The sequence below is a fragment of the Dipodomys merriami genome, unplaced genomic scaffold (assembly GCF_024711535.1).
Source record: "Dipodomys merriami isolate MVZ:Mamm:240054 unplaced genomic scaffold, mDipMer1.0.p SCAF_12, whole genome shotgun sequence".
Classification (NCBI taxonomy): Eukaryota; Metazoa; Chordata; class Mammalia; order Rodentia; family Heteromyidae; genus Dipodomys; species Dipodomys merriami.
The window spans coordinates 6711742-6727698 of NW_027202493.1; the positions used below are offsets into that span (position 1 = coordinate 6711742).

Sequence of the window (15957 nt, forward strand, 5' to 3'; positions counted from 1 at the left end):
CTAATTTAAGGCTAATGGGTGTAGAGAAGCCTTGAGACAGAAGCTAATGATCAAGAAAATTTAACAGAATCCTAGCTGAGAACTTCCAAAACATACAAAAAGATAGGCCCATTCAGATACAAGAAGCCTTTAGAACCCCAAATAGTCCAGACCAGAACAGGAAATCCCACTGTGACATTGTAATCTGCACAGGATCAATATAGACCAAGGAAAAGATCCTTTAAGCTGTCAGGGAGAAAGTATCAATCACCTATAAAGGGAAACCAATCACCATGAAAATAAGAATATCCTGGCATAATGTGTGTCAGGGCCTAAAGACAAACAACTATCAACCAAGAATAGTGTGCCCAGCTAACCACTCCTTCTAACAGAGGAACAAATAAGCCTTCCACAGCAAAGAAAAATTGAAGAAATATATCTTCATCAAACCAGCCCTACAAAAGATACTTAAAGATCTCTTACACATAGAAAACCACCAATAACAGGATGAAGGCAGAGAAAAGGCCCCCAAACAAAGAATAAGATAAGCATACTAAGAACCCAGTAAGCACAGCCCCCTAGGAAAGTGGATAACATGGCAGGAAGTGCCAAACACCTCTCAATCCTAATTCTCAATATTATGGACTAACTTTTCAATTAAGCAACATAAATTGTCTACAAAAAACAAGATCCTTCTATCTGCTGCCTTCAAGAGACATATCTTGCCCACAAAAGCAAACGTATTCTGAAAGTGAAATGCTGGAACAAAATCTACCAAGCAAATGGTCCCCATAAATATGCAGGAGTCACAATCCTAATACCAGATAAAATAGATGAGACAAGATAAAGAAGGACATGACATACTTATAAAGGGATCTGTCCTACAGGAGGATATAGCAATTCTAAACATCTATCCACCAAATATCGGAGCACCCAAATTTATCCAAGATACACTACTTTCCCCAAAATTACACATAGATCCAAAGATATGAAATGTTGGAGACTTTAACTCACCACTCTCCCCATGGATAAATCAACCTGGTTGAAACACAACAGAGAAACCTTTGATTGAAACAACTGCATAGACCAACTAAATTTAACAGACATCTACATAATATTTCAGCCATCAACAACAGAATACATGTTCTCAGCAGCAACTGGAACATTTTCCAAAATAGACCACATTTTAGGTCACAAAGCAAATCTTTCCAAATACAGAAACATTGAAATTATGCTCTGCATTATCTCAGACCACAGGAATAAAATTAGAATTTAACACCAAAAGTCACCAAAGAAAATCCTGTAACACATGGAGGCTGAACAATACTCTGTTGAACCACTAATGGGTCATGGAAGAAGTTAGAAAGGAAATTCAAATGTTCATGATATTTAACAAAAATGACATGGGAATTACCAGCTCCTTTGGAACACAAAAAAAGCTGTACTCAGAGGAAAATTTATAGCTCTGACTTCCTACATCAAGAAATTGGAGAGATCTCAACCCAACAATTTAATGATGCACCTGAAGCTCCTTGAAAAAGAGCAACAAGCCAACCCCCTATTCAGTAGATGGAAACAAATAATCATGTGGTTCTTATCCTTGCTCTTGTTGATGTGATGAATTATATTAATTTATTTGTGTATATCAAACCAGCTTTGCATCCCTGAAATGAATCCTGTTTGATCAAGGTGTATGATTTTATGAAATTAACTTGCAAAATCCAATGGCTTTCCTTTATGTCAATAATGAGAAGAGTGCAGCTGAAATCAGGAAAGCAACTCCCTTTGTAAGAGCTCCCCCCATTAAATAAAATACTGAGGTATTAACTTAAGTAAAGAAGTGAAGGATTTCTGTGATGAAAACATTAAAAACCTGAAAAAGGAAATTAAAGCAGAACTTAGGAAGTAGAAAAACATTTGTGCTCCTTGATTGGGAGGATCAACATCATGAAAATGGCAATACTGCCCAGGCTATCTACAAATTCAATGCAAAACCCATCAATATCCCAACGTCATTCTTCAATGAAAAAGAAGAAGCATCCCCAAAATTCATATGTAGCAATAAAAGGCCCCAAATAGCAAAAAAAAATCCTTAGTGGAAAGAACAGTTCTGGAGAAATATTAATACCAAACTTCAAACTACATAGTAATCAAAATAGCTTGGTATTGGCACAAGAACAGACCTGCACACCAATGGAATAGAACTGAAGATGCAGAAATGAACATGTAGATCTATAGCCACCTAATTTTCAATAAGGGAGCCAAAAAATAGAATGGAAGAAAGACAGCCTCTTTGGCAAACGGTGCAGGCAAAATTGGTTAAACACCTGCAGAAAACTAAAGCTAGATCCTTATATATTACTGTGCACCAGAATCAACTCCAAATGGATCAAAGACCTCAAAGTCAAAGCAGACCCCCTGAAAACATTACAGGAAGGAATAGGAGAAACTCTAGGGCTCCTTGGCACAGGCTGAAATTGTCTTACTAAAGACCCAGAAACACAACAAATCAATGAAAGTTTGGAGAAATGGGATTGGATGACTGCAGAGCTTCTGCATGGCAAAGGACATAGCTAGCAAGATCAACAGAAACCCTACAGATTGGGAGAAGATCTTCACTAGGCATAAAATGGACAAGGGTCTCATATCTAAAATATACTTAGAATTCAAAAAATTAAATCCTCCATAAATACATCTTCAAAGAAACAGCCACCCAATGAATAAGTGGCCTAAATACTTGAAGAGAGACTTCACTGAAGAAGAAATAAGAATGGCCAATAGACACATGAGGAAATGCTCAACTTCTATGGAAATGCAAATCAAAACAGCATTGAGATTCCACCTTACCCCAGTTAGAATGGCTATCATCAAGAAATCTAATAATAACAGATGTAGGAGGGGATGTGGTCAAAAAGGAACCCTACTGCACTGCTGCTGGGAGTGTAAACTTGTTCAAACACTCTGGAAGCAGTATAGTTCCTCAAAAGACTACACATAGAGCTCCCCTATGACCTAGCAATCCCACTTCTGGGCTTTTATCCAAATAATCACAAACAAGGCCATACTAAAACTATTGTCACAACTATGGTTATCATTGTATTATTCATCATAGCTAAGATATGGAACCAACCCAGATGCCCCTCTGTACATCAATGGATCAAAAAAATGTGATATATATATATATATATATATATATATATATATGCACACACACATACATACATATAATGGAATTCTATGCCTCCATCAGAAAGAATGACATTGCACCATTCGTTAGGAAATGGAAAGACTTGGAAAAAATCATATGAAGTGAAGTAAACCATACCCAAAGAATATAGGTCCCATGGTTTCCCTCATCTGCAGTAATTAGTATACATCTGGGATAATTTTATGAGATGAGCAGAAAAGCTCAGAAGCTCTGTTCATATGACCATATAAGATGATGCTAAGAAAATGAACCCCAAGATATGGACAGAAGTGGCCTGTCTTTGTTGTTGTTGTTTTTAATGTACTATGTGATTTTTTTTTGTTTCTTTTGTATGTTCTTCCCCCTGTTGTCACTGTACTTGATTTTGGCAGCCTGCATCTTGTACATATATTTCGAATTTGGGGAGGGGAAGGGGAATAACAAAATGCTGGAACAAGGACACAGGATGACCCATTGCAACAATGACACCCACAGGACACTATATTCGAAACAAACTTTACAACTTCAGGTGGGGGGGGGGAGTTGGAGGGAGTGAGGAGGAGTGTGGGAAATGGGGGAGGGAAGGGATAGTGGGAGAACAACAAAAGAGGGGGTAACAATGTTTGACAAGAAATGTACTCATTACTTTACTCATGTAACTGTAACCCCACTGTACAGCATCTATACAATAAAATAAGATTTAAAAAAAGAATTTACTAGACTAAGCTAGTGAAGGGGGGATATTCTAAGTGCATACATAGTCCATAGGCAGGAAAAACAGTAAAAAGTTTACGTGCGGAAGAGAATATAACTCAGTTTGGAAATTTGTGAGAGACCCACACTATATGCCAAAAGGGTATGGTCAAAGATTTTTATTTCATTTCTAAAGGCACTGAAAAACCTCTGAAAGGATGTTTGCATTGGAACTCCTACTGTTGTTACAGCACTTGAACTAAATATAGGAATAGGCAAGAAGGGATAAGAGATTGGAGAGATTCTTAAGAGATGAGCCAGGGGAAATGTTCAGATTGATCAAATTTGGGAACAAATCTTCTCTGGTAACTTCCTCACCTGATTTAACCTTACTCAGACTCCAGCCCTGCTGATAATGGTTCATAAATCTTGTTGGTTCACTATATTATGATTGTTTTGTTTTGCCCTTTTATTTTACCTATCTTGAGTATATCTCTGAGTACAGTTGGCAGAGATACATATGATGGTAATCAGATTATTGGGGAAAGTTACCTTTTTTTGGTCAGCCGGGGTGTTTGAACTCGGCCTGGGCACTACCCCTGAGATCTTTAGCTCAAAGTGAGTGCTCTACCACTTGCGCCACAGCGCCACTTCCTAAAGTCACCTTTTTAAACTTATTTATTTACTGTTCATATAATACTAAGATTGAATTTAGGACCTCACACTTACTAGGCAGGTGCTCTTTCATTTGAGCCCTACCTCCAGCCTTTTTGCATTGGCTGTTTTCAAGGTAGGGGCTCACATTGTTACCAGGTCATCCTGGATTATGATCCTCCTACTTGTGCTTCCCTGTCTTGCAGGGGATTACAGGGCTGTAACATTGTATTCAGCCACTGATTGAGATGGACTCTAGAAAATTTTATGTTTGGGCTACCTTTAAACTGCCATCACTGAATTCCACTTCCTAAGTAGCTGAGATTACAGCTTTGAGCCATTCCAGATGGCCATCAATTGCATAATTTCATCTCCTACATTGTTCTACATTTTGGTTACTCTTCTTCATTGTCTGTTTCTTCTCTTCTTTCCTCACTTTCCTCCTACCTCATTACTTCATTGATCCACACCTAGCCTGGGTGCTTTGTTTCCCAATGTGAGAATAAGACAGCCAAAGGTGGAGGAAGGAGGGACAGTGTTGGTTAGGTCAACTGATAGGAGGCTTCTTTTTCCCTGAAGTTTTTGTATGCCTATTTATGTGCGTATGACTTCCCTACTTGGGAATTACTGTTCCATTACTTCTCTATACCTCGGTTACTTCTTGGCTTGCAAAATACTGTGACGAGACTCAGTGGCTACAACAGCAGTGTGACGGAAGGTAGAGGAAGGTAAGAGAGAGGGAGGCAGAGGATGGGAGGCAGCTCCACAGACCTGGAGGAGAAACTGAGATCATCTGGTGAAGAGGATGGCTTCCCTAGGAAGTTTTCCTTCTCTTGCCTGTCAGCCCTTCATGAAAAAGAAGATTGGGGTTGGTGAGGGATACTGGGGAAGAATTTTAAGAAGAAGAGTATCAGAAAGAATTTCTAGTTCATGGGCTAAAACCAGAGCTAGCCCACGAGCATGGACAGAAGGGATCTCTTTATATAATTTATTCTGAACACATTTTTAATACAGTCCATCTTCTGGTTCTACCCCTAAAGGCTTAGAGTCTTCCTAAGTAGGTTTTGTGTTTTTTTTTAAACAGGTAAACAAAAAAGTCATTTAATATGGTTCTTATTTTCCTTTAAAAATATATTTGATCAAATCTTTACAGATTAGCTGTAAAGAAATCAGATAAAATCTTCCTGGAGGGGTCAGACATATGACTTAGGTTCAATATTTACTTACCTAGTTACTTAACTTTTACCTACCTTAGACCACATACTGTTGGCTTAAGGGAATGGAATGGAGATCGTTATTTTGGGTTATAGTTTGAGCATGAAGTGTCTCCCAAAGGTTCATATATTGAAGGATAAGTCCCTACTGCTGGTGATATTTTTGGAAATATTTAGGAGGAACAGCATAGCTGGAGGAAATAGGGCTCTGGCCATTCTGTCTCACTGTCTGCCTCTGCCTCTTTTCTTTCCCAACTCTTATCTCTGAGCCATCTCTCAAAACTAACTTCCAATGGTGGGCCATAAAACAGGGAGCCAAAGGATTAACACAGAATTCAAGTAAGAGAAAAAAAAATTGCCCATGGCTTTAGCAACTGAATACCCAGACTATGGGGAATGTGAAAAACAGGGGCTTATGGGAATATGACAATATATTCTGATTTACACTTCAACAGTGTGAAAACCAAGCACCAGATTTCCTTGACTATAAAGTCAAACAGAATCTTTCATTTGAAGCTATTCTAGCTAATCTGTATGAAAAGTGTTTTGAAGTCCTTTCCATCAATCAGATTTTTTGTGTGTGTGTGTTTTTATGGTGCTAGTATCTAAATATTTGCTCATGCCAGGCAAGCATTTTACTATTGAGCTACATATCCACTTCATTGATTAGAAACCCCACTGTTCTTATAATAAAATGCAAATATGATGAACTATGATTAAATATATTAACATATATTATATACTAAATATGGTTAATATATTTATATTAAAATCTTTATATTAATCATAATGATAGTATTGAATAAATAAAACCTGGATGTTACTGTGCAGGAAGGAAATTTGTATTGCTTGAGATTAGAAAACATTCCACTGGGTTAAGACACTGCTTTAAATCAAAGTCTGCTAACTTTAACATTTCTCATTTCTGGCTCTTACAGAACCTCCATATATAAGTTTATTTACATGTATGTGCTGATATGCATAAAGCAAAACACAAAAAGTATTCCCTAAGTAGAATTTATACATAGTATATCCACTAATCATTCTTTTAAAAATGTATTAAAATTTTCTTTTCTTTTTTTTGCCAGTTGTGGGGCTTGAACTCCGGGCCTCAGCACTTCAGCTCAAGGCAAGCACTCTACCACTTGGGCCACAGCGCCACTTCCAGTTTTCTGGTGGTTTATTGGAGAGAAGAGTCTCATGGACTTTCCTGTCCAGGATGGCTTTGAACCATGATCCTCAGATCTCAGCCTCCTGAGTAGCTAGGATTATAGGTGTGAGTCACCAGTATCCATCTTAAAATTTTATTTTCTAAACTGAACATTAGGTGAGTTTTGAAACAGAAAATAGTTTCCTCATACTTATAAATTGCTTATTGATTTAATTTATATATTTATTATATGCTGGTACTGAGACTTAAATGCGGGGCCTAGGGTGCTGTCCCTAGCATTCCAGTCTTGTGTTCTCTCATTTGAGTCACCGCTCCACATCTAGCTTTTTGGTGGTAATCAAAGATAAGAGTTTCTCAGATTTGTGTGCCAGGCTTTGATGGCTTTGAACTGCTGTCCTCAGATCTCAGACTCCTAAGACTCGTAAGTAGCTAGGATTACAAGTGTGACCCACTGGCACCCAGCTCATCATTTGTTTTTAACTAGCTTTTCCCCCACTGGTTCTTGAAACACAGATTAAATAGCATAATATCAGTTTTCATTAGGAGAAAAGTAGAGGCCCATTTACCTCTACAGAAGGGAACTTGGATGTGAACGGCCACCTCTGGAAGAAAGCAAAGCTTCACCATACACAGGATACTTCATGTGAACAGTATAGCACCAAGACCCAAAGAGGGCTTCAAGTAGCACAGATACCCCTAGCCACTAGTCACATGTGTATTGGCCCCGTGTGTCCTGCTGTTATCTGAAGGTAGAGTTCTGTTCTAAGATCCTACAAGTAGAAGGAGCCTGGGGTTTTAAAGGAAAACTCTGTGATTACTTATCTTTTGCCTCTGGACTTGCTGGCCCTCTTTTCACTGCCAGCTGCCTGAATTTCACATGATAACCTACTCCCATAGAGTATAAAACAGAAATGTGTTTAGGAAAAATATATATATTTGATTTCTACGTGTTTTAAGGAATATGAGTATTGCTTAACAGAGAGACACGCTTGTAAATAAGAATGAATGGTGACAGCTCTGCTTTTCCTGGGGCTTGGAGGACAAAGTAGGTTTCCAGGGAGCCAGGTTATTTAGTTTACTCCTTAACACTATCTGCAACCATATTTCAGAGTGAAATAAGTAAAATATCTGTTCCTTTTCATTTGGCAGTAGCAAAGATCTCCGGGAAAAAAAAATAAACAAGAAATATGTAATCCCTACGGCATAATCCCAGGGTATGAAAACGCAATTCTCTTAAATACCTCCCTCTGGCATAATTGACTTTTCATGTGCATTTTAATAATGATATTTCAGCAGGTTGCAAGAGATTTTTTTTTATTCTGTTGTTGTTGTTGTTGTTGTAAATTATGGCTGGGAAAAAAGTGTTATAAATCTAATTACATTTTCACTTATATTAGCAAGTCAGCACAATCTTCAGCATGTTTACCAAGCAATTCCAATATTTACAGCTGACCTAATTGGTGGGGGTGTAGAAGCAGTGAACAATATTTTATTGTCCTGATAGTGGCACATGTGCTGAAGACAGCTGTTACCTGGTAAGGCTACCCAGATACCTTGAGTTTCACTTGCCTTGTATTTGCAACCAGCAGCAAAACAGGCTTGAGGACAGGGAGAGAAGGTGAAATGGGACAAGTGTTTGTGAACATGTGTTACTTAACCCTCCCTTGGCAAGAAAGATTTCCTCAAGTATTTAAGTGACCATCCTAGACTCAAAACTGATTTGTCCTGATCACCTTAATTAGCAAATTATAAATGATTATGTGAAAGCTGATAGTAATTAAGTGACATTTATATTTGGTGCTGATTTGAAGGGGAGATAGGACCCTGAACTTAATTTTCATTCCCAAAGCCAGCACCACCAACAGGCATCAAGCATGAGTATAATTAGGCTGAGAATCCTTAAATCTTCCTAGCTTCAGTGAAAGAAGTAAGAACAAGAGACCACTCCCAATAGGCAAATATCTTTGGGAAGGCTATAGCTAGATTTACCAATCTTACTATTACAGGTAAAATCTGCCATAGCATGACACTCTTATTTTAACTTGAAGTGACCTCTGTCTCTAAGTTGTCTTCTCTACCCATGCTATAGATGTTACCATAAATGCATAATGATGAAATGATTTCAACACAAAGCTTCTTTAAGTTGACTCCTTAGACCATGCATTCAACTGTTTCATAGGACAGTCTTAAAGCCTGTTTACTGTGTGTTAGGACCTTTTCTGAACAACTTACACTTAATCTCCTATTTAGACCTGTAAGGTAGGTACTATTTGTTTTACAGACGAGGGGTTTGAACCATGAGTCACTCAGTCACATAGCTAAGGTCTTACCCTCAACTAGTTCCACTTCTGGACCCTCCATCACAGTCATAGGGCATGTGGTCGCTTCCTTTATCCTTCTCTCTGAAACCTGAGCAGTGGTATCATATAGCACACAGCAGACTTGAAGGTGTTATTACAGAGGTGCACAAGAATCCCTTCCGGGTCTACTAATAAAATAATCTCTCCCCTTCTAGGGGCTGCCTGAAATCCCTTTGATCCTTAGCTCAAGTCTTTGATCGACAGTGAAAGAAAAACCACTTGTGAAAGGGTTGAAAGGGTTAACATTTTATATTTCTGGTTTTTCAGCTAAGATTCAGATAGATGTTGACAGGGGAAGTGAACACTTAGGGAAGGTCAACACCTCAGAAAGATACTGTTGAGGTAACAGGCAAACAACACAGAATAAGTCTGCAACATTTGCCTACTTCTCATTTTTCCCCTAGAAACTATTCAAGTTATGCCCTTAGCCCTTAAATGGAATAGTTTTACTTAGAGGCAGTGACCGAGCATCCCATAATTTGTACCCTGCCTCTTCAAGTTGGTCTTTCCTATCTGACTCTAAACAGACAAGGGCCTAGGCCATCAACCAGGAGATGACAAACAAGTTGAAGAAAAGAAACATGCAACTACTAATTACTTAATCCAAATTAATACATATACTCCATGACCAATCATTCATCCCACTGTTGTCTTGATTCCCATGTTCTTACATATCCCCTACCACTGTACCTCATTTGTCTCTAGAACTGAAGTTCCTTGTGAGCAAAAGTATCTCAACATGTGTATATCCATCACTTGCCTTGCCCCTATCCTATCCCTGTAATTTTGTATGGTCACTTTCCTGATTTCTTTGAACTTGGTATTGAGACTTCATGAGTACACTTATGAAATGTCATAACAGACACACATATCCCTGCTAGTTCTTTTGGAGCCAAGTAACAGCATTACTTCAAAGCTAGACATCTTTAGAAATATAGGAATCTTACCTAGGAAACCAAAGGCCTAAGAACCTTTGAGTCTTAGAGGGTTAATTCTGTATGATTAAATGATGGTCCCTACAGTAATCATGCACAGAATATGCATTTCCCCAAGAGAATTAACAACAGATTCCACAAAACCTCTTGTATTTTGTGACATGACATTGAAATCACTTTCTAGTTTCTCATTTATATGGGCTTGTCCAGAGAGTGAGAGGTTCTAAGAGATGAATAGGAAAAAAGTTAACATATCAAGCACAGTAACAACATAGTATGATCTCATTGTATCTAAATAATGTACTCTCCTCTTTCCCTCCATCCCCCACCATATGCCACATGCACACTGTTCGGGGGTCTGAACTCAGAATATTGTGCTTGCTGGACAGGTACTCTACCACGTAAGCCCTCCAGCCCTTTTGTTGTAGTTAAAATTTTCAGATAACATCTCAAGTTTATGTCTGGGCTGGCCTCAGATAGTAATCCCCCTACCCATGACTCCAATTAGCTGGAATGACAGGGGCATGACAACATGCTTGGTTTAGTTGTTGAGAGATGCTCACCAACTTTGTTCTGGTTGACCTTGTACTATGATCCTCATACTTTCTACCTCCTATGTTGCTGAGATCACAGGCTTAAGCCACCATACTTGGCCCTCTGTTCTTTATCTAATTAAAACAAGACTTGCGGAAGAAGTAAATTTTTATAGACAAGAGGCAGAAGATACCAAATAAATAGGTAAAATAGGCAGAATTCTTCTAAAATCACCCAAAGTAAGAAGAATATAATAAAGAAATTTAGAATTAGAGCATGGATAGTTGGGAGGACATGAAATTCACTTTTATTTATCATCAACTTTTACACAGATCTTACTTTATCTCCCTGACAAGTAACAGAAAATACTTATCTCCTCTCTCTTACATTATGATCCTTTGATTTAAAGACCCAGAACTCAGTTGAATAGAGCTAATGATTATTTATTTATTTATCCATCAACAAATATATATTTAACTACAATCTATTAAATAGTCTTCTGTGCACTTGTCTGAGAGCCTAAATGCTATTTATAATGTTGCTTACTCTGTAAGAAAAGAAAGACACCAGGGATGCAATGAAATACTGGACTATAATATGTGTAAGTCAAGGCTGCCTAGAGAGCTGTAAGTACTAAGAATAGAAGACTGTAGTTTCTGAGCTTACTGGAAAACCCACTGGTGGCCTGCAGATTACATCTTTAATAGCATTGAGCCCATTGTCAGCAAAACTATAAATAATATGCTGGGTTTTGTATGTGAATATATTACATTAACACAACAGAAGTGGATTCCAAATAGTACAGAGCATACCTACTATCTTTATTCCAACAATGCCTACTCATCTCTAGTTAGCCATCTAGTCTACCTACCACTCACTCTTATTACCAAAGACAGAAATTTACCAGTTTGGTGGGTGGAATTATCATTGGCCTGAAAATCAATGGAACAAATCAAACCAACTAACCAAAAGACCCTATTCCATAGTACACAATAGTCACAAGATCTGTCATTGATTCTTTACCACTGTGTTGAATCAACTGAACTATCCAATACTACTGATGAAATACCACAGAAACTCACCAGCACAATATCCATTTAAGTATACACAGAAGTTCTTCCTTTACCCATGGGAAGGACTTGTAAGAACAGCTGATTTCACAGATAGTAACAAACCTTGTGTATACTGTGCTTTTTATCTGTAGCCACATGTCTAGGATATAGTTTAATTCACAAGTTAGGCCCAATAAGATGTTAGCAACAAGAATAAAATAGTATAATTACCACATTACTATGTAATAAAAGCCACTTAAACATAAAATAATTATTTAATTTAATGAACATTACTTGTTCATTTCTGCATTTTCTATTTAATATTTTAGGATAATGGTTGACTGTAGTTAATTAAAACCAGGGAATGCAAAGCCACACACAAGGAAGAGCTATCATACTGCTATCTAAGAGATGCAGCAATGTATAGCTGATTTGTTTATTTAAACCTTGCATTCCTATGTATACCTTTTGAATTAAGAAGTATCAGTTTCAAAGATGATCTGGCTTCTGGATTGCTCATGGAACTTTCATAGTATATTCAGGATCCTCAACTACACATAAGGTTAATGGACCAGGTCTGCTGAATGACTGGACTGCCTTGACTATTTCCTTATCTACCACAGACAATGGGGGAATTAATGGTAATGGAGGAAATATGAGCAAGTTAAAATACTTTATTTGGACAGCTGCATTCAAGAATATGGAAAAGAATCCAGTGAAATGGGATGGCTAAAATTACGTACAAGGACTTTAGTGATTCTTGATTGTCCATGACTAGTTATCCTATGATTATAGAGAAGATGTGGGAAGGAGTCCATGGAAGCCCAGACATGACTGGGGCACTTGCACTTTTTTCATATATGTTGTTTTATGCCACCAGAATAGCTTTCCAGGACAGGTGCAGGTGTCTCACACTTGTAACCCCTAGCTACTTAAGAGGCTGAGATCTGAAGATTATAAGTTGAAGCTATCCCTGGCAAGAAAATCAGTGGGACTCATAATTAACTACCCAAATGCCAGAAGTGAAGCTGTGGCTCAAGTGGTAGAGCATTAGTTTTGAGCAAAACAAGCTCAGGGACAGTGCCCAGTCCCTGAGTTCAAGCTCCAAGACCAGCACAAACAAATAAACTCCCCCTGCAAAACAGCTTTCTAATTTGAATCAGGCTCTAGTAGCAACTTATCATGAACATAAATGTAATATACATACATATATATGTGCATCATGCAATATCCATAATAAGTTCTTGAGAAATTTGAGGTGTTTCTCATGATGCTATAGTTGAGATGGTTGGGACAAGAGGAGACACAGTCTTCCATGTCTTGGACACATCATACTCTTCACAAGAGTTGATATTTTCAGTTTCTGTCACCTTTACAATCATACCTCCCATACCTTCCCAAAGAAGCCTTTGGGAAGAATCTACGCAACATTGACCTCTTTCTCCTCAGACCTGCCTGACTGATCATGTTGGCAGCACACAAGGAGAGGCTGGTTTATTTGGTCTGTAACTTATTTTATGTGAATTTACCTTGTTCATCCAATTAGATAACATACCAACAAAATCATCAGACATAGTATAAGGTACTAAAAAAATACACATCTACCAATCATTTATGAAGGAAAAAATAGAACATCCCAATGCTGGTGTGTAGCTGTAGGCTTGTAGGAAACATTGAAGCAAAGTCTGAAACCCGGAAAAACCCCTACATTTTTTCTTTACCTAATTACTAACTTTTCCACCAATGATTATCTCATCTAGTTTCAAAAACTCTAGAGTTGGGAGGGATTAGGGGGAATGATGAAAAGGGGTGACATGGAACATGATACATTGTATTCATAAAGTGCTTTGTTGAATGGCAACTCCTTTGTGCAACTACTGAAAGATAATAAAATAATACTAATTTTAAAATCCTGAAATTGAGGGCAAGAACGGGGGGGGCAGTAAGTGTCATTCTTAGGAAGTTTACCCACAAAGTAGTGGCACATGTGAGTATCTTGAACATTTAATCAAGGAAAGGAATACGACACCTCTGTTAACCAGACACAAATCCATGATCTTCCAGTTAAATAGAAGTCTGATTTTTCATGTTTTAAAAGAGATAAAATATATCAGAAACAAGATTAAGTAAAATGATTCATTTTAAGAATCTATATCCTTGGAAGATGTAGTCTGTTTTCCTACATGTTCTTGGCTAAGCAAATTAGTACTAATCAAAAAACATTTAATGAGCACTTGCTAGCAGCCAAGAATTAAAGTGATTTTTGTTCATATAATGTTTAGTGTCCTTTGACCAGCATTCCTACTTCTGTCACACTTCAACCTATATCAATGCTCATTCTGCTAGGTTTTTCTAGGCAATTCTAGAAATATGTAAGAGAGATCATGTGATATTTGTTTTTTGGTGTCTGGCTTGTTTCACTTAGCATAGTCTCCCAGGTTTATCCATTTTCTCGCAAATGGTAGAAGTGCCTTCTTTTTAAAGTATAAATATTTCACTTTATGTATATAAATATATATCAGAGTGTTTTTCTCCTTTCATCTTTTGACAGCTTGGGGTAATTGAGTGTCTTGGCTATTGTCAATAATTCTGCAACCGGTATGGAAGTTCAGAGATATTGATTTTAGTCTGTTTGAATAAATACTCAGAAGTGAGATCACTGGATCATTGTAAGTTTTTTTGAGAAACTCTTTGTTTTTGTTTTTGTTTTTGGTCAGTCATGGTGCTCGATCTCAGGCCTGGATATTGTCCCTGAGCTCTTTTGCTCAAGGCTAGCCCACTACCACTTTGAGCCATAGAGCCACTTCTGGTTTTGGGGATGATTAATTGGAGATAAGAGTGTCATGGTTACCTTTCTGCTTTGGCTGGCTTTAAACCGAGATCCTCAGATCGCAGGCTTCTGAGTAGTCAGGATTACAGGTGTGAGTCACTGGAGCCCAGCTGAGAGACTTTTATATTGTTGTATTTAATGACTGTACCAACAAAGTGCCTTAACTATTTATTGCCACTCAATTATTTTTAAAAATCAACACAATATTCCTTACATTATGAGACATCAGAGCATAATAGTTATGTTTTAGTGATAATAGTAGACAATCCCAATTCTTAATCATTAACGATCTTCCTATATCTTCTTTCTATAATATCCCTACCAAACTATATAATGTGGACTATATATTGCAGTTATCTTTATTTAAGTTTGGAATGACAAAGCTTTTGGGCTTTAAGATCAGCTAAGCAGATCACCCTCTATTGCCTTACTTTATAACTAGTAGAAGTTTTAATATACTTAAGTGTTGTAGTAGAGGAAGAACTTATTGACAGGATTTTTGTATATGTAAATATTTATGTAATTTCAACATCATTTTATTGGAAATAACAGATGGGGAATAATGGAAAACTAATTTGAAATAGCTAAGATTTCACCATAAGCTTCATTTCTAGATTGCCGGAAAAGGACTCTGAAAGAAGACTGGAAATATAACTGTTGGTTCCTATGGGTACAGATAATCTGTGCAATGGTGCAAAAAGGTATATTTGCTTATCTTAATGGGAAATGCACATGAATTTGTTTTGGTGAAGAACTAGTCCTATTCCATTTTTAAATCTCTGAGTGACTCACAAAAAAACATAGGGTTCTAGGGTCCCTCTTTGGCTCTTACCTGGTGTTAGAGCTCAAGCTTTCCTCTCCTCTTGGGAAAGCATCCTGGATTCTTACAGTGGAGTAGTCCTTCATGTTCCTCTTCAACGCCACCAGCCCTGACCCTGCAAGAGCATGGAAACACTAGTAAGATGATATCATTTCACAAAGGGTTTGGGGGCCATTCCCTTTGGCTGAGACATTCCTAGGCTTGAAAACAGAGAGGATGTGTATTCTTAGCTAAAAAATATTTCCAGAGAATTCTCCAGAATTAAAATTTGGGGATTTCATATCTTTAGAACATGTGAAAATAAATGCCTTTTAGTTATTTCTGAACTTTGCTAACCTGTTACTCTTCCTATTGCATCCAGGAGAGAAGCTTTCGTGCTATCAGCAGGGCCTAGAGAAATCTTAGGTATTTCTACACAAGTCCTGCTTCCTTCCTACAAACACTGGTCAGGTGGCAATTCACTGTCCTTGGACTTTGTCTTTCCTTTAAGACTTCATTATTAATTGTGACTTACGAATTATAATCTGC

General features: G+C 37.6%; 1 protein-coding gene across 1 annotated transcript in view; it reads right to left on the reverse strand.

Moving 5' to 3' along the window:
- The window catches only part of Kcnu1 (potassium calcium-activated channel subfamily U member 1), a 167878-nt gene that overhangs the window by 64853 nt on the left and 87068 nt on the right, over window positions 1-15957 (reverse strand). Inside the window, exon 19 of the mRNA XM_070016038.1 lies at window positions 15442-15544. Coding sequence (XP_069872139.1) covers window positions 15442-15544 — 103 coding nt within the window. The remainder of the gene's footprint in view (window positions 1-15441; window positions 15545-15957) is intronic.